At 41.2% G+C, this 24,540-nt stretch overlaps 1 protein-coding gene across 2 annotated transcripts; it reads right to left on the bottom strand.

Annotated features, from left to right (window-relative positions):
• Positions 1-2,642: 2,642 nt before the first annotated feature.
• Positions 2,643-22,753, bottom strand: LOC129107112 (estrogen-related receptor gamma-like). Of its 2 annotated transcripts, XM_054618490.1 has the most exons (8): positions 22,698-22,753; positions 17,366-17,614; positions 17,071-17,228; positions 15,487-15,603; positions 9,280-9,390; positions 8,578-8,760; positions 3,191-3,460; positions 2,643-2,887 (listed from the first exon to the last, which is right to left on the bottom strand). In XM_054618490.1, the coding sequence occupies exons 1-8, from the start codon at positions 22,751-22,753 to the stop codon at positions 2,643-2,645; spliced, it is 1,389 nt and encodes a 462-aa protein (XP_054474465.1). The 2 variants fall into 2 exon arrangements, with proteins under 2 accessions (XP_054474465.1, XP_054474466.1); XM_054618491.1 differs by lacking the exons at positions 17,366-17,614; positions 22,698-22,753 and having other exon boundaries at positions 8,578-8,747; positions 9,276-9,390; positions 17,071-17,188.
• Positions 22,754-24,540: the final 1,787 nt, after the last annotated feature.

Genomic DNA, 24,540 nt, shown 5'->3' on the forward strand with positions numbered 1-24,540 from the left:
GTTTTTAATGTAAAAAAATACATATAATGACAAAAAGCCAAAATAAATCATACTATAGCATGTTAAAAAAAGGCATAGTATGGTATGTTGAAAAAAGTTTAAAAAAAGTAATTGTATATTATGACAAAAAAAAATCCTGGTATAGTACGGCAAAAAAGGAAAAGTACAGTTTGCAAAAAAGTTATAAAATAATTTATTGTATAGTGTGTTGAAAAAAAAGTCATAGTATGTAGAAAAAAGACCAAAAGAAATAACCCATTTTAGTATGTCAAAAATGATCATGTTTACTAACATGCATTACATCTTAAGAATGTGCCTCTTATGCATACATAACTTTCATATGAAATGTACCGAAGGTTTTCTCAAGGTCAAAAACAAACCTTCAAACTCATTATCTTGAGTTGGGAACAAACATATTTAAAGTGTTTTAAACCTGCTTGTGAATGAAGATATATCATTAAATAAAATGACACAGTTACCAGGACTTTTCATAAGTCATAAATGTTAACAAATATGTTGATGAGCACTATTGTTGTATTTCATCGTGAATAATGCATGCAACAAAACTAACTACATTATATTGTGTTTTAAACAACTTATCAAGTGTTATATATACTGTTTATAAATTATAAATAGGGTAGTTTAAATCAAAAGCATGACCAAAATATTACATATTCATTTTAAAGTTTAAATATTAATGAGTGTATCATGATGCGATAAGTCAACCCACCTCTGCTTCCATCAGCCTCAACAGGCATCTGATGACCAGCACTCCCAGGAGACACTGTTAGACTTCATTACATTATAGCCGTTAATTATAAATCTCCATCCAACTGGGATCTAATGGCCTAAATGTGGACTAAATGTGCTAACCTGGAAATGACAGTCCATTGTCAAACAGTGTAGAATAGACTGCACTCACTCACCAGCTCTTAATGAATTTGTTTCACAGCCTTTTCTTTGCTTTATTAAGAAAGATGACACTCAGATGATATGAGATTTGCATTAAGGGGATCATCTTTATTGCCCAAGAATCCACCTGAGAATGAAATACCACGGCACAGCTCATCCAAACAAAGCTTATTTGCATCCTTAAACATCTCTGTTGGCATAAGACATAACGTATATACAGCAAAAAGTACAGTACATACATTTAAACCGGCATATTGCTGCCGTCATCTTGTCACAAAAATATGCACATTATAGCGTCACAGTACTTTGAGTAAAATACAGAGAAAGACTTTTACTCACTGTACTGAGTTTCCTCTCGAGTTTAATCCCTTCATTTAACGGGTGCAGAAAAAAGACAAATTTCAGATATAACTACTCTTCACACAAAACACACTAACAGATCAACAGAGCGCCATCACCGGTTTCCCCAAATTTCATGGCTAAAAGGAAAAAAAATAGTGCACAAATTTCATCCTACACAGACATTCTACCATAGAAAGGACATCAAATGCCTCCCTAATCCAGATTATACAGTATGGCAGCCATTTTATATAGTTAAAGTTATATCTACGGGTCTACAACAACTCTACAACATTATGATCTTCAAGTACGCACTCCAATTATAATCATGTTGCCTCAAATTTCATGATATGGTATACATAGGTATCAGTGCTGTAGCAGAGAAGCTAGTAAAAAATGATTTTACAATTATATCATTTAAAAATCTTTAAAAAAATTATTATTCACTGTAATTGTTTTATATCTACTCTTCATTAATGCCACATTAGTAAATTAAAAAAAAAAGCAAAAAAAACAGCCACTTTTGAATAAATATCACTTTGCTGTCGTACGATTGTATAATGTATTATTAAGTACTCTTTCCCTGAAATTTTGCAACTAAAATCAGGAGGCTGGTTATTGTTCTGTGAGATGCTGATCACGTAATAGCTTCCCTTTAATCATTTATATTTGAATGTAGTGGATAGATAGATACTTTTGCCAGACACAACACAGCGGGGATGCATGTTTATGTGAATGTGTTACAGGCCACATCATATTATTGTGGACATATGCTGGTATTAATAGTTTGAGTCTTTACTCTTTGGCAAGACTTACCTCTTAGGACACATTTCAATTTTCTATACAAAAAAGACACAAACAAAATCAAATCAGTAAAAGGCTCTCTAAATGCACTAGAATGCAGATTAACAGGTTTCAAGATGGATGAAATAATCCATGAGGATCTTCAAGTATCAGGTGGTCTTTTGACGGAAGAAGCTCTACTTTTGGCATGTTACTGTAAATATCTCTAGAAGGCGCTTTCTTCTGCTTTAATGCTGTCCGTCTGTCCATCCGCCTTGGAAGCACGACCTTTTCGAAGCAGGTCAACGCGCCTAAATTAGTGTCAAACAGAAAAGATGACAATGTCCTCGTCGTCGAGACACTAGATCCTAATTTGACGTCCCCTTTTCAAACTTTTGTTTGGAGAAGGAGAGATGTCGCTCTAAAAGCGTTCCATCTGCCGAAACGCACTTCTCCGGCAGATTTGAAACTTTTATTTGTAAAAGCTGAAATGGACAAATACATGGTGTCAAACCTCACCATTACCCGTTATCCTTCACTTCCATGTCATCCTAACCCCCCTGCAGCGAGGGGTCCGGACAAAGCTGACGGCTGTCTGTGTTTCCGGGTCAGGCCTTGGCCTCCAGCAGTTCGAGGAACAGTTTGTGCATGGGCACGCGGCCGTCCTGTTTGATGCTGCAGAAGTGCTGGACAGCACGAGCGGCCGTCTGACGGAGGAGAGGGAGGGTCATGATCAGCTTGCCGGCCCGCCGAGCGTCCTCTGGGTGGTGGGTGGCCTCGTGGTCCTGAAGGGCCCCGTGGAGGACATCCTGGAGTCTCTGAACTGCCTCTAAGTCCTCAATTTGCATGGAGTCTGTCGGGAGAAATGGAATTTAATAATCGAGGTAGGGAGGAAGAAATGAAATGTGATAGACTTTTTTTTTTCTACAAAATAAAAGTAGAATTTCAAAAAAGCCTGATTGTGTTCTTAAAATAAGTTGCACCAATGGGAATGCTATTAGTGTGAAAGCATTTTGGACATATGAGACAAATTTAAATGTTGACCTGCTGGTGGCGCTATAAGAAAAGTCTGAGGATCAACAAAATAATGGGGACTATGACACATATATCTGTTTAAGGTTTTATTGTGCTGATACAGAGCCAAAGAGCAGGATACCTGAATTAGCGAGCGCGATAGCCTTGAGGACCACAAACTCCTCCTTCTCCAGCCCCATAGCTTTGTACTTCTTCACCAGCTGCAGGATGGCGTTGTTGAGGTCGAGCAACCCGGCGAGCTTCGACTGCTCCTCGTCCATGATGTAGTCCTCGGCGTACACCAGCTTGTCCTCCAAGACCAGCGAGCGGAACACCACTCTAAGAATCAAAATCTCCATCCAGCCGCTCTGCAGTAGACTCATCTGGTCAGCCAGAGAGAGGGAGGGGAAGCCTGGAGAGACGAGAGGATAAAAATGGAGCAGGTTATTGGGATGCAGAATAAACTGGGTTTGCAGTTTCAAAGGAGTGGGCGTGTAAGGTTTAACACATGTGTATTCAAAAAAGAAAGATCTAAATGGACAAGAATGCACATACCAGATGAGAAAATCAGAGATGTATTTAGGATCAAGGACGTTTAAGGCCTTATAAGTGAACATTTAAAACAAATAATTTGAAAACTAACAGGGAGCCAATGTAGGAAAGAAGGCAAGCAAAGGGTGGATGTGATCATGCCTCTTTTTCACAATAAAGAAGATTGAGCAGCAGCAGGAGACAGTGGAGGGAGCCCTGGCTGAACCTAGAGTACTGTTAAATTCAATAAATAAGCCAAGAATCAATAAAGGCATGTATAACTTTTTGTAGGTCAGCAATTGATTAACATTTTTAGAAATTATCTTTTTAAACATGACTTGACAAAAATTTGACTTGAGGTGATGGATATGATGGGAATGAACAGAATATCTTCAGATTTATCATTGAACATGTAACATTTAGCGACATCCAGGATTTAATATCAGAATGGCAAGTTGTGGGACTTGCTAGGCTGCTAGGATTTGAGTAGGAGCTCCGTCTCTCTTTCAGCTCAAGGATTCTTGGAATGAAAAACATTGAATATCCCTGTTCCAATAAATTATTCTATTTGGTTGCATTGTGGGAATTGTAGGATCAAGCAGACTGACCCACACTAAGGACAAAAAGTCAGGGTTTTGAATCCTCTGCTGCACAAATTCTTCTTTTAATCTGTCTCTAGCAAGTCTTTATTAATTCCCTAAACCCCCCCCCCCCCCAAGAAATGTCATTTCACAGAGTTTCCCACATTAATAATAATAATAATCATGATAATAATCATGGTCATTTGTATTCAACATATTAATATCATTGCTGGTACAGATTCCCTCATAAGAAGACCACATTGCAAAGGGCATAACAAAGGACAGAGGGAGTGAATAGGGGGTGAATTTAATTACACTCTGTGGGACACACCCACTTTGATTGACAATTACACCCCACAGGAGCATGATTAAACCTGGTCACGTCCCGCGCATAAACCCGCGTACACACACTCACACACACGTTTACTGTAATTAAAACAGATGATTTTATAGGACATGGGGTGGAGGGGGAGGTGTTTGTGTTTTTGACACCGTAGGTGATTGTTATCAGGATCCACTGCTCTTTACAATCACCACGGGAACATGAGTGGCGCCCATTTTCCCACTATCGCTCCCGGATTGATTGGAAACGCTGCCTGTGCACAATTTCATTGGTCGATAGGGATCAGTATTCAGGCACGGGACCATTGATCCGGGGCAGAGACCTGTTTGAGTGTGTGTGTGTGTGTGTGTGTGTGTGTGTGTGTGTGTGTGTGTGTGTGTGTGTGTGTGTGTGTGTGTGTGTGTGTGTGTGTGTGTGTGTGTGTGTGTGTGTGTGTGTGTGTGTGTGTGTTTAGCCCTGTGTGATGAAATTTCAGACAATATATTGATATATTTTAAGGGCAAATACAAGTTGAACCTTCAATAAAGAGAGAAGAGCATGTTTTAAAAGGGACAAGGTGAAGGGCACTGAGGGCGATGGGGAGTGATGACATTTAGGGAGAATTCTCTTTTACCAGTGTTTGTTGTATCATATCAACAGCCACACACAGCCAGTAACACCACAGTTGTCTTTAATACACACACACACACACACACACACACACACACACACACACACACACACACACACACACACACACACACACACACACACACACACACACACACACACACACACACACACACACACACACACACACACACTTGACAGCCAACTCGCAGCAAAGACTCATAACGGCCAAAAGCAAAGAGGGCAGTTGGTCTTTAGCCAGCTCATCTGCCAGTCTGGCCCTCAGACTTCAGACCACATCACCATCAATCTGCCTGATAGAAGCGGACGCAGAAGAGGGGGAGCGGCCAGGACAGTTGCCCCATCATACTCACCTCCCCCTGGGCCAAGAACTCAGATGGCCCAGGCCACTTTTGCCCAGGACCCTGGTTCTCCCAGCGATGGGGGCCTTGTGGCCTGCCACTCATCCAGAGCTGATGTGACATGGCCATTACGCTGCTAGAAGGGGGGGGCAGTCTTTTTTTAATATCCATTCTCTGTGTTTGTGTCTTCTATCTACCTTTTTTTTATCTTTGTCTCGTGTTAGTTGAGCTGTCGCGGTCTCTTTTACCTCCTCAACCTGCTCCTTGAATGATGCTCATTGTCCCTTCCTTTCATTACGTCTGCTGTCACTCGTTTTTTTTCCATTATTATCTTTTCCTTCATCCTTTTTGTCTTTATCTGCCCTATTCTTTCTCTGCCTCCCTGCCTCTGTCTTTTTCTATTAAACTGAAAAAGCAAAAATTCCCTGTCACTGGGAGAACAATGTTTTCAGGCAACAGTGTCATTTTGTTAGCCAAAAAAAACCAGTTAATATATTCTAATGAATAATTGTCTGTAAGGCTCAAACTCACAGTTTATTCTCAGCACAGATAAAAGCTATTATGTTTTTATTATTATATTATTATTATATATTGCCTCTGTGTATTTCTTTTCTCCGACCAAATTACATCCTTCTTTGATTAATAAATTTGAGTAGATTATTTTATTTTTTTAGGTATTAAATTTTGTCTGACAAGCGACAAAAATATATCATGTTTTGTAATGATTACAAATAATGGAAAGCTAATTCCAGTTTTTGTAGACCAGTGAACGTTATGTTATTTATATTTATAACTGATCAAGGAATTACTTGTCAATTGATTGCAACAAATCTTATATGTTTATGCATGCTTATTTGCTTTCTTGTCAAGAGTTAGATGAAAAGATTGATAACACGCTCGTGTTTGTCCATTGAATAAGAAGATACAATCAGCAGCCAGTTAGCCTAGCTTAGCATAAAGTCTGGAAACGGGGAAACCGATAGCCTGGCTCTATCTGAAGGTTGTTAAACAGCTTACTGTATATTTATTTCAGCGGTTTCCTATTGTGTCCAGTCTGTATGCTAAGCTAAGCTAACCAGCTGCTGGCTCCAGCTTCACATTGACAATACAGGCATGAGAGTGGTATTGATCCTCTCATCAAACTCTCAGCAATTAACTGACACTGATGAACAGTAACAAGCTGCCTGCTATGGACAGGTCGTTAAAAATCCTCTCCTCCTTTTGTTAAATGGATGTCAATGGACGGTCCTGATCTATTTTATTTGCCTTAACTTGACCGATGGAAATGCACCTTTTGTTGTATTTTATTTCGTTTTTAGTGACATTTCATAACTTTAGGTAAAATTAGCTTGACAGTTGAATGGATACATGTCTCCCTCTCGCTCCTTCCCCTCTGGTGGGTATCTTCTGTGTGTACGGTCGCTCTCCGAGCATAACCCTCCACTGGCAAAGGGCTACAAATACACCCATCAGTCGGACTCCGTCTGTCTCGTGCGCTGACAGTAAAGAGCCGTCAACGGGAGAGAAGAGGCAGACAGCAACGGCCGAGGGGGGTAGAGGAGGGGGAGGAAAATGTCTTTCTTTTCTGACAGAACAATGGAAGTGCTGATGAGGGACACCAAACACCAGCACACACTAATGGTTGCTTCATGTACACTTTGTAGGAAGAAATACAGGGCCAAATATAGTAGAGATACAAGCGCGCACACACACACATACCTGCTTTGTTTGTTTTGTAAGCATTTCAGAGATAGGACATCAACAAAAAACCCAGGTGTTTCCCTGGTGATGTTTTGGGTGTGGATAACCACGGCTGATAAAGCAGTCACGGCTTCAGTTAGAGGAAAAGAAGACTAATGGTTATTCCTTGAGAATAATGATTCATGTCATTATTGATTAACTAATAAATTGCTGGTTGAAACTTTGTGGTCTGCGCTAGAATTTAAAATTAATTACTGGGATTTCTGAGGTTTGTAATGAGCCATCCACTGCTAGACCACCACTTTTAATTAGTAAAATGACAAAAACTAATTAATATGCCCATCGCAACTCACTAAAGCCCAAGGTTACATCTTCAAGTTGCTTTTTTTTGTCAAACTTACAGTCCAAAACTCAATTGTATTCAGTTTAAGATCATAAAATAACAGTCATTTCGAGAAAAAGCAGCCAATCTTCACGTTTGAGAAGCTGGATGCAGCAGATTCGCTCAATAAATGGCCCTAATGATAATCATTTATCATTTAGACCAATTAATTGTTTGTTATTTTTGCCAAAAGATATAACGTCCTTAATTTGCTGCTTTTCTGTTTTACACTGTTTTAAACTGTTTTAAAACTGAATATTATTGGGTCTTTGGACTGTTGGTCGATTAAAAGTAAGACGTCGACTTGTGCTTTGTAAGATTGTAATGGTAAAGAAGAAATGTGTTTTTCAATGGATGAAAACACACATGTGAAAGTGCTTCTTCCTAAGTGCTAGTGCTGCTTTTCAATTGTGAGTGCTGTAAAGGTCTCCAAAGCCAAGTATCAAAAAGCAGACCAGCAAACCTCTGTTGCCACCGCATAAGATTACAACCTCCGACATAGCTGCATAGCAGCGTTTTAATCCCACTAAGCTGTCAGAATGCACTTCCCCTCTCCTTTCCACCCTCTCATCCAATGGAAAAAAAAAAAGTAGACATCCCTTCTGCTGTTCCTGTGTCAGAGGAGACGTTAAGTGTGTTCCAAGTGTCAGGAGGATTTCCGTAATTCAGAGGCGGCCGCGGCCCAGGAAATGAATTAAAACTTCCAGGTGGCCACTGGTCATCTGGTTGATATATTAGGAACAAACATTGGTCAGCAAGGACAAGGCAGACAGAGGCACACACACACACGCACACGCACACACACACACACACACACACACACACACACACACACACACACACACACACACACACACACACACACACACACATAGAGGGTGACAGATAACACACAGCCGCTCCAACATGCCCTCACTCCTCTGGGCATCTTGGCAACCACAAGTCACAACAGTCTCGTCCTCTGATCAGATTATAGACTTAATGTGAGCCAATGCGTGCGGTGGAGTGAACCGATCGTACCTGGGATGTGTTTGGCCCAGCCGATGTTGACCACCAGCTCTCTGTCAGCCAGATCGCACAGTGTGGTCAGAGCCTTGATGTCGCTCTCAGGTACAGTGGGGTCAGGCATGGCGAAGATGCCCTCTGGCTCGGCCACCAGCAGCAGAGACACCACTTTGTTTTCTACCACACTGCCAACAAAGTCTGAGAGAGAGGGAGAGCGTCAAATTAGATTTTTAAAATTATCATTAGCACCTTTATTTAATCATTATGTATAATATAACTAGTTGATATAGCCCGTTACACAAAATAACATGCACACAAACATCTTCAGAAACAGATATTGAATCAAAAGGGATACATTGTTCCTTTATGGGTTAAGGAAAGCTAAATAAAACTAAATAAACCATTTGAAACCTCACAGGATAACCCCCAAAAAATATCTTAGCTCATGAAATTCTAAAGTTTGAAGATAAATGTATCCATTCAAAGCGTCCCATGGCTTAATTCCAAAACTACAGTTGCCGTTGATTATTGCCAATTTATAAGCAAAAACAAGCTAAAAAAATGATTAAGTGTTAGGACAGACAACATCATAGAGAGCATGATTTTTTTCTGTTTTGAACTCAAAGACCACGACACAGATAAAACTAGAGCCTGTAATATCTGAAATAAAGGAATCCATTAACCCAAAGTGACTACTGCTTTTGTGTGTTCACTTACATGTTTTTTTCTGAGGCAAGGAGTTCTGTGGGTGCAGATACGGGCTGTTCTCAGAATCTATTCTCCTCTTGTACTTCTGTCTGCCACCTCGAACCCGGTCCAAACGCACACCTACACAAACACAAACACAAACATGGAAATTGATTTAAATGATGCAAATGATTTGGTTTAACAGTCCCACACTCTAAATATATGCACTTGATCGTCCTTAAATCACAGGGTGAAGTCACTCACACGCACAAAAAAAATAGCTAGTCATAACTTTCAGTAATTTCATTTTGACCAATAGATTATTAATTAGTATTTCAATAATATTATAATTATTATTACAAGTATTCGGTTTAAGGATTTTAAAAGGCATCTTGATAATGAAATCACATAGTGTAGCATTCTGTGGATTTTTAACAAAGTAAAAGCAAGAGTAATCAAACAAGTCATCATATTTTCATTAGCAAAGTGACTACGGTTCAAACAGGTAATCATTTATCAGAAAAATGCTTTGTATTGAACCCGGTTAATCATCAGGTTGTCGTCCAATCATCTGCTCCCGTGTCTCAACGGCCCCAAGGAGACGTGAACGTGACATGTCTAATGGCGGCACAGCAGCATGCACCCTGTAACACGACACCGAAGAACTTCAGAGCAGCCGATGACAACTGCTCATCTTAACGAGCATTGTGGTAGCCTCGTCACCACGGTGATGGGGATTTAAGAGCGTGGTTGGTGTGTGTGTGTGTGTGTGCGTGCACAAGGGGGGGTAACACTTAGCACTGAGAGTAACAGTCACCAGGTGTATCTCTAAAGAAAATGTGTCCAGCGAGGGTGAACGTGACTCGGGGAGCCTTCAGTAGTGGTGTTGGGTTACCTGATCCACACAGAGGCCATAGTGACCCTGAATAGACCTATTATGGCACTCTGAGGGTATTATTCGCCCACTTGACACCTCACGGAGACACTTCATCCCTTTGAGCCCGCTGCCTGCTGTACTTATTCTTACTTGTGCAGATATTTATGGAGAGCATGCATGAACATCCACATTAAATAACATAACGTCCTTTTAATCAGGCGTGTGACAGATCTGGTAGGGTTGAAAGGGTTCTTCGTGTTTTTTTTTGCATCGTTGGTTTGAAAAGCTATTTTGTGTAGTTAGGACATTAAAATAACAACAACTTTATATAATTTCTGTTTTATTGGTTAATGTACCATGAACAGAGATAGGTTAGATGTGAAGAGGTGGCCACTAATAACAAAGACATAATATGGGAACGTGGTCCGTGACCTTTGCTGTAAGCCAGCAGGATCTTCCACAAGACTACCGTATTTTCCGCACTATAGGGCGCACTGGATTATAAGGCGCACTGTCAATGAATGGTCTATTTTCGATCTTTTTTCATATATAAGGCGCACCGGACTATAAGGCGCATTAAGCGAAACAAAACAGTCAGTCAGTCAAACTTCCTCCACTTCCGTACCATTGATTCATTAACGTTGAATTCTCTCGCAGCTGCTCTATTCCCATGTTCTACTGCGTGACTGACAGCCTTGAGTTTGAAGTCCGCGTCGTAAGCGTGTCTCTTGAGGAGCCATGTTGGGTCCTTATACACACACACTGTAATATTATGGTGAAGCACAGTATGTATTACTCCGTGACGCTCCTGACTACGGTGGCCGTAATGCTGCTGCGGTGCGGCTTTGTAGTTTACTAAGTCTACTAAAACATGTTGACAGAGCGCTGTGTACCACACAAAATCGCTTCGAGGTCAGTAAGCACAACCAGAATTAATCCATATATAAGGCGCTCCGGATTATAAGGCGCACTGTCGTTTTTTGAGAAAATTAAAGGCTTTTAAGTGCGCCTTATAGTGCGGAAAATACGGTACTATGAAATCTCATGCTGAGATGTTGAAGGAATATTTATTTCTACATTAAAAGGTGGACAATTTTGACAGGTAGACACATGCAAAGTCCTTTACACTTCTGTATGTAAGCATATGGATCCTAAATGAACAAAGCATTTTCTGCAAAACGTATTTTTCATAAGGGAATTCTGTATTGGAGTTTCTCCTCTAGGCTCTTTTTACTGGTTTGAAGTGCCTCAATTGAAGGAAAGTGATGTGACTTATTTCACTGTACCAATCAGGACAATGGATAGTTGAATCCAAGTCCAGTCCAGAATCTTTAATATGTAACTATGAATCCAGAAAACATAAATTGTAAGCCAGTCCAAGGCAGAAAATGTAATGTGCTGGTGTTTTAAAATGATCTTACACTTATTGTAATCAAGATAAATGTGACAATTTATCATCATATAGATTTAAGATCATATCGTCGAGACCTACTTTTGGTCAAATGATGGTAAAATGGGTAGAATAAAAAAGTATGCAGATTTTGGGCTAAGAGGAAATAGTGAAGAGCTTGTAAACAAGTAAATAAGTGACGAAATAAAGAAGAGATTGGTCCGGCAAACTCAATACCTCCGTGTCACGGGGGGGCAAATAGTAAGTGTGTATTATCCGGGGCACTTGGCAGGTGGCACTCCGAGGTGCCGGATGAGGGATGAGGGCGCTTACTCGTGAATCAGATCAAACACAAACTGCTGGCAAACACCGGATTAAATCAAACTACTTTGGTCACTTGATATTGAAGAAAGGTATGTTTTATACGGGTCTATTTGTGTGTGTGTGTGTGTGTGTGTGTGTGTGTGTGTGTGTGTGTGTGTGTGTGTGTGTGTGTGTGTGTGTGTGTGTGTGTGTGTGTGTGTGTGTGTGTGTGTGTGTGTGTGTGTGTTGGCGCTCAGGTCTGACAGTTATTCAAACACACACATCAGAGCTAAGTGTAACTCTTCACAGTGGAATGTGCTGACAACAAAAAGGCCCAGAATAGCTTTTGGTGGATAACAGACACACAAACCTCCTCCCTGTTCGATAAACACGGACTACTCAGACATTGATCTATTTTTTGCGGCTTTCATCACTCGGCCGTCTTTCGAGGGTGTCTGGATCTTCACATGGGAGGCTTTACAGGTTCCCAAAACGCTCACAGAGCAGCAGGATCAGGAACACGCACATCTAGCCACTGATCCGGACTGATCCAGGTTAACGTGTTCCTTGGCAGCAGTTCCTCCTCGCCTCCATCACTGCTGCCATCACCGGCATGTGTTCAGTACAAACAACCCTGCGCTTCTCAAAGATTGTGACAAATGTACACAACGCTACTGTGGCGTTACATTCCCCGCACACTGCTTCTCAAATGAAAAAGGATTTGGAAAGTTGGCACACATAGTCCATCCGTTCTTTTTCTCAGAAAACAGATTAACACGCCTGAGACCAAATACCTTCACGCAGCAGGAAGTGGAGATGAAGGAGGGATACAGAAGAAGAGGATGGTATTTTACAGAGGAATTGTTGCACCACTGACCGTATCTCTTAGAAGCATAAAACATTAAAACCCAGAATCACAAAATGACATCTGTATGATAAACTGTATTTTTTAAATGTTGCGTACATTTGGCCAACATACACGTTTTAACTGCCCTTAGGAGCAACAACTACTGTAAGACTGAGCACTAAACAGGGCTTAATCAAAACACGTCCCGAGGTCTATATGTCTTTTAGCCGTGTATTTAATACGGCTCTGACTCTCCCCATTAAACCTCACAGCTCCTCCGTCTCAGCCTTTACTGCGGCCTCTCCGGGGGGAAGAGGGGGCATTACGAGACACGATGAAGCGCGTTACGAGGGCGCTTACGACGGGAGTTACGAGGGGCAGTTCGCATTTCACGGAGGTCCAGGAATCCCACAAGGCATCTGGAGGAATTTACGAGGGGGGAGGGAAAGCAAAAGGGATGGTGGCGAGGGGAGAAAGGGGGTTGAGAGGAGGACTGGGATGTGTGGATGCCCCTACACTATTAAAAGCAGCTAATTTAGAAAAATGGCAGACACACACAGTCCATCACAAAAAAACACACAGAGGTGTGTGCATAAATGTGAGAGCGGGCTGACATGTGTTTAAACAAACTCATATACACGTACTGATACGCGTGTAAAGATGCAATAACTGTGTGTGTCCATAACTCACAAACACACATTTAGGAACACGGCAGCAATAAACAGATGCTGCTGTGTGTTTGGAGATGAGCAGGTGGGATTAAAGGATCATTCGAGTTTATCACAACTGGGATCGTATTTTCATGGTTTTAGCCTCCATTTCTATTGGTTACGATAACATTATATGTGTGGTAGTAATTGCTGAGATCAGGGAATATGGCGACATCACCACAATAAAGTCTGACAGCGCAAAAAAGTAAAAAACAAAGTCAGTTGATCAGTGGGCTGGGCTGCATGGAGAAAAATAAATATGACCAAATATCTTCATATCGATATTCCAAAAATATTATAGGGTTAACCAATGGTGCTTTCACAATGAGATCTTTTGCTAAACAACATTCAGTAACATAAATGTTGTTGTAATGTGTGTTGTAATAATGGCCTAGTGGGTAAAGCCAATAATAATGAAAACTAGAAAACTCTTACTGTATTGCAGCCTTTGATTCAGGAAAAGACAACTTATGCCTTATTACAATATTCAAAATCTGAGACAATTTCTAGTCTCATATTGTGATATCCATACTTAAAAACTTAAAAATAAACTGTGTGACCTTATTGTCTGCTAACTGACGATTTGAACAAGCTGAAGCAAGCATTTCCCCCTTTCTTCCATCTTCAATAACTGTTCAATGAATGAAATGGCGTAAATGCTTCTTCACATTTACTATCCCTTTGTTCTAAAATTGTAGCTGCCACACACTCAAACACACATGTTTTAAATCTTCTCCCGTCTTTATTATCATCTGGAGGCCCCTACACAGCATGCAGCAAGTGGCCGGTACAGTATGAGGTCTCTAATGTTTTCCTTTTTGAGTCACTTCTAAATCTGGACTACAATATGTCACCAGACAGGCACACAGTGAGACTAAAGGAGCACCTGATCGCTGTCACAGATTCTCTGTGTGGTATGTGTACATGTCACCACTGTTAGTCCATATTTCACACCATATGTAATGAACTTGTGCAACATAGAGATTAAATTGGCTGTACAAAAGATTAGGGGGAGCAACTAACTTCAAATCTCATTATCAATTAATCTGGCTGATTATTTTCTTAATTATAAAATATCTAGAGTATCAGAAAATTGTGAAAACTCAGTTTCTTAAACATCAATCAAAGAACACTAAAAATATCACATAAAACAGAAAAAAAGAGGAAATCTCCACATTTTAGAGGATTTACATGAAAAATAACTTTCACTATTGATCTATTATCAAAATAGTCGGCGACTACTTTTTAGTAGATTTATTGTTGCAGCTCTACAAAAGATGTTAGAAAGCCCACGAATGATTTGGTGTATTTTGTAACCTTCATTTAGTCCATGCATGGGTATAGATATAGTTTAGAAGGACACCATTGTGTCTATAATTCAGATTCTGAAATAAATTCTTAAAAAACGTTGTCCAGCTCAATGCAATAAACTGGTTTAGTAAGGTTAATTGTCGCGTTCTTATTAAATTTCCTTGTAAAAATGTATCTCAAACATTTTATTTAGACGTTCCTACATTTTTATTTTCGTAAAGTCTCATCCCACTAGTTCCTAGCAATGACTTGCTGCATTATCTCAGTAGCTGCTGCACATTTGCACAGAAACACAAAGGCAAATTTCGGAGTGTTTCTGAGAAACACTGGTGAAGCAAAGACTGACACAATTGAACAGTTAGTAGACTTCTCCTCCGTCTAAAAGACACAGCTATGAATTGTTCAGCCTTGTGTTTACTACACACACAAAGACCTACACACACACACACACACACATCACACCTGGCACGAAACGGCTGAGGTTTAACTGTCAGAGGTTTTAGGTTTCACTGGAGTCTACAGAAGTACGGTACATGCCGTCGCCAGTTTATCAGGTGAGACGTATAGAGAATCTCAGCCGGTATTCAGGGTGATGTTTCCAGCAATGCACAACATAGATATTGACAGACAACATAGACTTGTGTAAGCCTTCACTCTCTGGGTGCTTTTTTTCCTTCTAAACTGTCCAAAGGATGAGGTTTGAACTGCTGCCAAGGCTACTAACCGATCAATCCCAGAAAGAGCAACTCAAACAATGTTTTGACCCGGGTCTAAAAGTGATTTTTGGTGTATAGCTGACCTTCTCTCAACATGCCCACGGACAGACATTTCACGAATCGACAGGCCTGGCAGGATTTCCTCCTTCTCTTGGTGATTTCACATTCATTGGACGCCGGGCAGCTGTAGTCAATGTTACCTGGAGGAGAACAGAAGAAGATTAAAAAACATTTATCAAAGTCGCAGTGATGCAATAGTTCAACATTACTGTTCATGTTTTCATTTCATTCTGATTTAGTCAAAAGGTACATTTCACTAAAATGTGTCACGGCACAAAATCTTAAAGGGGCACTCCAATGATTTAATATTGTACTTCCATAAAGTTAAGGGACTCACAAGAGTCAGATTTAAAAAAGAATGGTAATTATTGAAGCAGCCAACGCAGGGATATCCTGTCTTTTATTTCCTGGTGTGGGTCCTTCAGTAGTGTTCCCCGAAAAACACACGATCCTACACTTCCCATAATGCACCTGGAAAGAGTCTCTCATTAGACTGGCCCTGCTTGGTAAATACTCTCACCTTTTAAACTCTACACCTCCAGTTTTTTACGCCTGAGGCTTTCTGTTAATAACTTCGTAATCTCAAACAGAAACTGAGATTACCCTGATGACATCACTATGACATCATCAAGGGGATTTTCTCAGATTTGGCAAAACTCCCTCCAAGCTACAAAGGACATTATACAACTGTTTTCACAGGCTGTGAATATCTCCCCATGACATGAAAACTGATCTCCGTGTGTAAAATCAGTGGAGGGCACCTTTAAAGTATTGAGAATAAACATTATACTTTGTGATTTGTAAAACATTAAAAAAAAATCATCATTCAGTTACTCAGTGCAATCCCATATAAAAGCACGCTTCCGACACCTAATTGGGAGTAATGTGCGTTAAGCCCGATGGCGTTCAGCCAGTCGCAGGCGCTCTCAGCTGCCACCTTCGATCAGAAACAGGAAGTATCTGATGCGCCAGACATCAGATCTCCCCGGTTTGAAGTGACAGCGGTTCATCCTGTTTGCCCTTTGAACCCATCTACAGTCGCCAAACCCTCTAGAGGCCCGAACACGGCTGTGTCCTCAACCTGGGCCGCGAGCCCACAGAGCACCAGCCAATCCTTTTAAAACACCCACACTGCATGCTGCTTCCTCTGGTCTTTTAGGGGTGAAGGGAAGGTGCAAACACTCAGTACCATATGTTATCTGAAGCTTTAAAGCTTAAACTCAAACATGTTGACTATATACACCATGCACTGAAAGTTTAACCGCATATCAGCTGTTTGCAAACAGGTCTTTATTTTCTGCAGCTTGTGAGGAAGGGGGCGGAAGCTGTGAGTTAACTGATCGGGTTTTGTTTATACCAAAACAAAGTACTGCATCTGCACCATGTTTCTAGTAAAACAGGTTAATATGATGCAGGAAGGCATTACCAGACATGCACACTAAACTCTGTTACTAAGTATGAAACTGAGCGTGGAACCTGCGCCTGAATGTGTGTGTTTTGTGTGTGTGTGTGTGTGTGTGTGTGTGTGTGTGTGTGTGTGTGTGTGTGTGTGTGTGTGTGTGTGTGTGTGTGTGTGTGTGTGTGTGTATGTTGTCTCTCTCTCTTACCCTGGATGGTCCTCTTGAAGAAGGCCTTGCAGGCTTCACAGGAGGCCACACCGTAGTGGTAGCCCGAGGCAACGTCGCCGCACACCAGACACACACGCTTGGCCACCGAGCCCAGCATGTATTCACACTTCACTTGGCTTTCTTCCTCCACAAACATCCTGGATAAAGGTGCAGAGAAAGAGAGGAATGGAGGGAGGAGAAGGGGGGACGCATTAAGAGGAATGTGCTCAGATAGTAAGAGTACTTCCGTTTAAACACACACAAAATAAGAGGACAATACGTCGCATGCACCAACCTATTTGCTGCTGTATTGTTGGTCAACCCCGCTGTGTGACCGTAGAGGCCTGGAGAGTCCAGCCCATTGCTGTGATTGTGATGGCCTTTGACCAGGGCCCCGTAGCTGGAGTTGGTGTCCGACGAGGAGCTTCCAGGACTGGGCTGGGCCGGGCTGACGTCCCCCTGAGAGCTGGGGCTGGAGGGTTCACGCTTTATTGTGGAGGGACAGGTGGGGTCCAAGCCCCTCACTGACATCCTGCCCAGATGTCTGGAGAAGAGGGAGGAAGCATTTTATTATATATGATGGGATATGCGTCATATTGTTATACATATTCATGATGGGGAGAGATTTGACTTTCAGGTCAGCTTTATATAATCAGTCACCTTGGTATTGCTATAAATATTAATGACTGGCTAGTTTTATTAAGTCAGGCATAATTAACACAGATTGGAAAAAGCATTACGATTAATACATGAATTCATATATGCATTTTCAAAACCACATACAGAGCAAAAAGCTCATGATATTTCTTATTTTCAACTACACCCTTTTTTTCTTTCATCAGTCTCCGGTTGCCCCGAGGACCTCTGCCTCTCAATCACCACGCCCCTTCATTCATGCATCCATCCATCTCAGTCTCATCTAAACTGGCCGTTTGTGATTTCCAATCCCCCACATATGCAAAGCTACTGTCCATTATACTGCTTTGTTTTTAAAGAAAGGGATAGCTTAAGCAAACATAGGGAAATATCCAAGCCAGTAATCATCTGCTTCATCTTGGCCATTATGTTCAATCCAGACATGGTCATCTTTCTCGACCTATTGTCTCTTTGTGTGTCTCAACATTGTCAACTTGCCAAGCATTGAAGCCTACAAGTGCTAACATGTTGTTACGACAGTTAACAACTTTTATCTACATTCAGGTAATGTTAAAATAATCCGTTGATTGACACATGAACAAATGCTTTGTGGTGCAATAACTGAGATAAAATGTAAGTACTAGTTCATTTTTATTACGTATTGTGCATGGACAGCCAACCCCCAAACTAATTAAAAGGACAATAAAGAATGGTTTCAAGAACAACACACCTCGCTTTTCTGTTGGTAATATTAAAACACAGACAAAACTACATCCATGTCTTGTGTCTTACCATTGCTAACATGTTTTTAGAAGTATTGTCTGTGAATACATCCATTATAATGGCTCAAAATAAATTCTCCTGCATATTAAAGTGTGTATCATCACTTTATTATTGGATCAAGATGTGACTACAACAGACTCTCTGTCGCCATGACGAGGAGAAAAAAGCATCTGAGACCAGCTGAGGTGTACACCAAGCTCACAGGCATGTGATATCCACACACACACACACACACACACACACACACACACACACACACACACACACACACACTCATCGTGGCGTCAGTCGTTCATGTGTGGATGTAAAAATAAAAACCATAGGCTGCCACTTCTCTACGCACACTTCAGATCATATGATCAGGAACATGTTGAAGCTCCACACACACACACACACACACACACACACACACACACACACACACACACACACACACACACACACACACACACACACACACACACACACACACACACACACACACACACACACACACACACACTTTCATATACACTTACAGACACGTTTTAAAGCAAGTGTCTTCATAAACACCCTGACACATACTGGCATGCAACTGTTTGTCGCCAGGCCAACTTTAAAAAGACCCCTGCTGTCTCACTCTCTGACACACACACACACACACACACACACACACACACACACACACACACACACACACACACACACACACACACAAACACTCTCACACTCACACTCACACACACACAGTATCACCCACTCTAATCTTGGCCTGGTGAGGTGGATGTCCAATTCAGTGTGTTTCCTGCCATGTAAATCAGCGTGTTCGCTCGGCCACAAGTCATTTGGTAGGCAAAGAGACTGGCTGCTTTTAACCACCTCCAGAGTAAACCATGGGCACGCGCTATTGAGCGCTCTACAAACCCACAAACACAGACACGCGGACGCACAGTAAGAGACGGACTGACAACAAGATACCAACAGAGCCCACAGCAGACTTAAGAAAACAACGCAACTATAGCAGCATAATCAGTATCTGCTGTCTTAAGTAGGGCTAGCATCAATTTCATTTTTCGTCTCTTATGGGCAGTGCAACAATTGTCATGTTTTGGCAAACACTCTAGTAAACATTTGGCTCTTTACACAGCAGACACACAGCAACACTAGCATTTTGTCGCTATTCTGGCCATCTGGCAAATGTAAGTCCAGTGTTTATTCAAATGTTGTCACTTTTTCATTGAAAACTGCTACCCTCTGTGTCCTGAGAGATGTGAGTGAATCAAAACAGTGAAGTTGTGGACCCTAAAACTAAAAAACAACAAGACTACAGGAGATTAAAAACCCTGGAGGTTGGGGTGGTGTAAATTTGCAATGGGTTATTTGCATTACACTGAGTTCTTGATCCGTTTTACTTGGTGCAGCTTTAAACATTTGTTTTTTTAGAAAAACATTCCTTAAGATACGGTAGCCAAAAAATCTGATGTTGTCATTTCAACAACAATGCCCGAATTTTAAGCTGAGTCTTAATCCCCCCCAAATGTGTACCTCTGTAACCAATTAACACAACATATTAACCCCCCCTACCTCCCCGTTGCCATCTCCCACCTCTCCAATCCACTTTGAAGACTATAAAAAAAGAGTACAGTGAGGAGATGTTAGGCTCACTGGTTTACTTATTGGCTATCCATCACAGGCGTCCATATTGCTGTGTCAAGTCCCTGACACATACAGAGTGAGATATACTTTGTGCTCTCCTATTATAATGCATCACGGGGAGGAAGACGAGGAGGAGGAGGAGGAGGTGGAGGAGGAGGAGGAGGAGAGTGGGGGGTTTGGTGTTTTGCTTTTCATAATGAAATGGCATTAGTGATCAGATGTGATGTAATATTCACTCTGACAGATTACTAATCTACAACTCTACATAAAAGCCCATCAAAAGGCGGTTGGTGCAGCGGCATGCAGCGGGGATAAATCAGGGAGTATGTGTTTGTGTGTGTGTGTGTGTGTGTGTGTGTGTGTGTGTGTGTGTGTGTGTGTGTGTGTGTGTGTGTGTGTGTGTGTGTGTGTGTGTGTGTGTGTGTGTCAATGGGTATTCAAAGTTATCGTACCTTTCCCCCTTTGTGTCCCAGAATCCAAAACAACCCTAATTGCACCTTGGCAAACAAAGGCCAAAATTCACCGTGAAACGACGGGGAGACAGACAGAGAGAGAGGAAGAAGAGAGGCGGGAGGAAATTAAAAGAGAGGCAGACAGATAGAGGGAGTGTGAAAGAGCCGGGGAAGAGACAGAAAAGAAAAGGGGGGGGGGGGGCAGTCCTGAAGCTCATTAACCTGGGGGTGTTGAAAGAAAAAAGGGAGAAGGCAACACTCACTTCCAAATGAGCAGAGTCATAATGCAGACAATGACCCAACGGAGGGAGGCGGGAAGGAGGGAGGGAGGGAGGTAGGGAGGGAGAGTGAGTGAGAAGAAAACAAAAAACAAGAAGGAGAGATATAAAGAAAAGCAAAAGCAAATCTTCAGGCTTCGGGGAAGTGAAAATAAAAAGCAAAAAAACCACCACTACTACTACTGACTAACCTTTTAGCCCTAACCCCAACCCAGAGGAGCAGATATTTAGGTCAGTGGGGTCTCAGTAGTGTTTTTTTGTTTTTTTTGTACTAATGAGCCAGTAGGAGATGAGCAGGGATCAGTGGCACCCCAGGCCAGCCCGTAAGAGCCTTAGTCAGGCTTTGGACGAAGCTGTTAGCACGGAGATGAGGTGCCGGCAGCTGGGGCTTTGGACCCTGCAGGCTCTGGAAACATGGATAGCGTGCCATACATGAGGATCATCTGCGGCCATCGCTGCCTTTTCTCCCATTCTTTATCAGGCTGCTTCTGTCACCAGAGATCAGCCGACCTGTACGTCCACAAACGTCTGCTCGTCTTCTGCATCACTGTCTTTTTTCTTTGTTTTTGTCTTCCCATCTTTCTCTGCTAGAGGATGTTACTTTCAATCCCCAAAATGCTTGATGAGGTTTTCTTTTTCCCTCTAAGAGCCAAGTGATTATGCCACAGCTGATAAAAGCGCAGCAAGTGATGATAATGAACATGATTTTTTCTTATGATTACAGAAAAGGAAGGCAATCAGAAAGCTGTCCCGGTGGTAATCAAACAGCTGCTTTCACAGGCGTTTGTTTGCTTTGTGCGTGACGGGAAGGTTTTTTTTCTTTGGATGACACAGGCTTTTTTTTCTCAAACTGGTCTAAACCCATTCACCCTCAACAAACAGTCTGAACAATGTCAACTGTAAGCAATGCAAACAAGCCTCCACACCTGAGAAATGTTCCCTTCTAAATGTCCCCAAAGCACAAAGACAGAAACTTTATACTACATTTTTATTTACACAAATCTGTTCCTATTATACCTCAATAGAGCTGAAAGGATTAGTCAAACAATTTATTAATTAATCTACAGAAATAAAAAGGATGATAAATATTTTGATTAGCAATTAATAGTTTGAGACATTTTTAAGCAAATATAACATTCTCTACTTCCATATATTGAATTGTGAAGTCTTTCTTCTTTTCTGTGTTTTATATCTTAGTTAACTTAATATATTTTGGTTTTGATTGTTGATTAGACAAAACAAGCAATATTTAGATGTTGTCTCGGGCTTAAGGAAAGCTGGACGAGCGTTAATTACTATTTTCTGACATTTTATAGACTACAGGGTGAATTGATTAATCCATAAAAAATAATCTGATTAAATGCTGCAAGATTAAGAAAACACTGCAAGCTTTGAACTGGTAATTAAGGGCAAATATTTTTACCGGCTTAATTCAAAAAGAGATAAATCAAAAAACACAAGGATGCTTTGAAACGTTGTGGCATTCCTTTACAAGACACAAGAGTCAGAAAACAGTGTTTTTAGTGCATAATTCCTATGCAGCACAAGCAGACACATTAAAGTCCTAAACACACACACACACACACACACACACACACACACACACACACATGCACACACACACACACACACACACACACACACACGTATGTACACACACGCACACACACACAATGTCCCACAAATCAAACATAAAAGAACATTTTATCTCATTCAGGACCTCATAAAATAGCAGTCAGTCACTGAACTTTCACACTCAATTCTCCGTCAGCTACACCTGTGTCACACTATGAGTACACACTTCTTGCTCGGTGCAGTCATTCTGAAAGGTGAAGGTACTTACCCTGTGTCAGAGTGGTAGGTGAAGCACTCCGGGAGGTAGAGGTCGACTAAATCCATGTGCACTCTGCCACCATGCTCTGAAGATGAGAAAAATGGACGTCTGTTTCTCTTCTGCTCGCCCCTCTGCTTCTCTTTATCTTTATCCTCTCCTCTGCAGATTTAATAAACTGGACCTCTCACTGCAGTGTCTGTCACTTTCTCTTTACTCTGCCTCCAAACTTTGTCTCCATCTACTGCCCTCTCCTCTGTGGTAAAACACTCTCAGCTCCTCTCATTGTCCCTGTGTCTGTCCTTCTGTCACCCCCCCACCCACTTTGACCACTGGCTGTCTATGAAGTCCTGACTGTTGTGACTAGCTGGCTCTGTGTGACAAGGGTCTCCAAGCAGAGCCGGCCCTCCTCATGAGCCACAGCATTTGAATGGCCTTCCCTCAGAACGCTGAGCTGGCAGGTGATTGGCTGCCCTCTGAGCCAATGAGAGGCAGCCTCCCTCTGGGGCAGGTGGATGGGACAACAGAGGATGTTCTGGGTTTGGTTCTAAGAAATAACTTACTATGGGAATGTGGATGGAGAATTCTCACATTAATAGCAGTAAATATTGTTTTTATTATAGTAGCTGAGAAACAAAAAAGGACTTGAAGTAAATGACCTGTATCTATGTGTGTATGAATTAAAGGATAAACCTCGGCTTAAGTGCTGCCCAATAAAATATACTGCCACATACATCTACATAGTTACATGATCTTAATCAATTAATCCAATCTAATGAATCCAATGCTAAGTTGAGTAACATTAACAGATCCACAGAAAATATATCCACTTGAATCATCAATTATAGGCATTTACCAATGAATAAAATCTATACTTTTATACTATTAGAAATTGAATTTCCTAAATATAAAATAAATAAATGAATCATTAGTTGGTCTCAGATCCCAAGAAAGCTTTGAGAAACAAAACATATGGGCAACCATGTACAACATATGTACAGTTTGTTACCAAGCCTTAACTGACTTACTGCTAGCACAGTACTTTTATCTGATCTAATCAGATATGGCTATGTGCCTAATGCCATCCTTTTCGCCTTCTGCTGGCTTTCGCAAAATAAGAAACCCAGTAAGTAGAGCTTGGCATGGGAAGCTAACAGGTGCAACGAGATGCAGTGTGATCGACAGAAACACAGGAAAGTCTAAGTGTACAAATTTAATTGGAATTTGGACATAGGAAAGTGTGACTGTAAAAAGGTTTTCAGATTGTCCTTGCTTGCCTCAGTTCAACCTGATTTGATTTCACGACAATTCTGTAAATATAAGATCCGACCTTTAAAAACAACAATCATAAAAGGCCACTAATTAATACTATTTCTTCAATAAGAGTGAAGTTACATTGAGAAGCTCGGTGCTAGACGAGTACACCTGTTGCCACTACTTCCTAATCCACTTAAAAAACAGACGGATAGGTGATCTGCCAGAGTCCATGCCAACAAAAATCCCTGTTTATGCAGAAAACAAGCTTTATGGTGTGTTTGGCACAGATACACTGCTCAGCCTTGTTGAGAAGTCATGGGTCAAATTCAAATCGTGATGGTGAAGTCCCAGCACAGGCCTCACTGTGAATGCTTGCCATGGAGCATTGAATAAAAGAGTTATACTGCAGTTTAGAGTAGAATGCATAAAATATGTTCTCTTCACATTGTTCTCAGGGTTCCTGTATAAGTATCAGATTGGTAAAACAATGAAGTATTTATCAAAGTACTAGCACAGGAACATATCTCCCTATTTTTCAAACCAACAGAACATAATAGAGTCTATTAGAAATTTCAAAGTTTGTGATTAACTTCCTCAC

The sequence above is a fragment of the Anoplopoma fimbria genome, chromosome 18 (genome assembly GCF_027596085.1).
Source record: "Anoplopoma fimbria isolate UVic2021 breed Golden Eagle Sablefish chromosome 18, Afim_UVic_2022, whole genome shotgun sequence".
NCBI classification, from domain to species: domain Eukaryota; kingdom Metazoa; phylum Chordata; class Actinopteri; order Perciformes; family Anoplopomatidae; genus Anoplopoma; species Anoplopoma fimbria.

Excerpts from the sequence above, each read along its gene's own strand:
- LOC129107112 (XM_054618490.1), bottom strand. The coding sequence starts at position 22,753 with ATGGATTTAGTCGACCTCTACCTCCCGGAGTGCTTCACCTACCACTCT. Across the intron at positions 8,761-9,279 it reads CTTGCCTCAGAAAAAAACAT|ACTTTGTTGGCAGTGTGGTA; the intron begins GTAAGTGAACAC and ends CCTCTCTCTCAG. Across the intron at positions 2,888-3,190 it reads TATCGCGCTCGCTAATTCAG|ACTCCATGCAAATTGAGGAC; the intron begins GTATCCTGCTCT and ends TTCTCCCGACAG.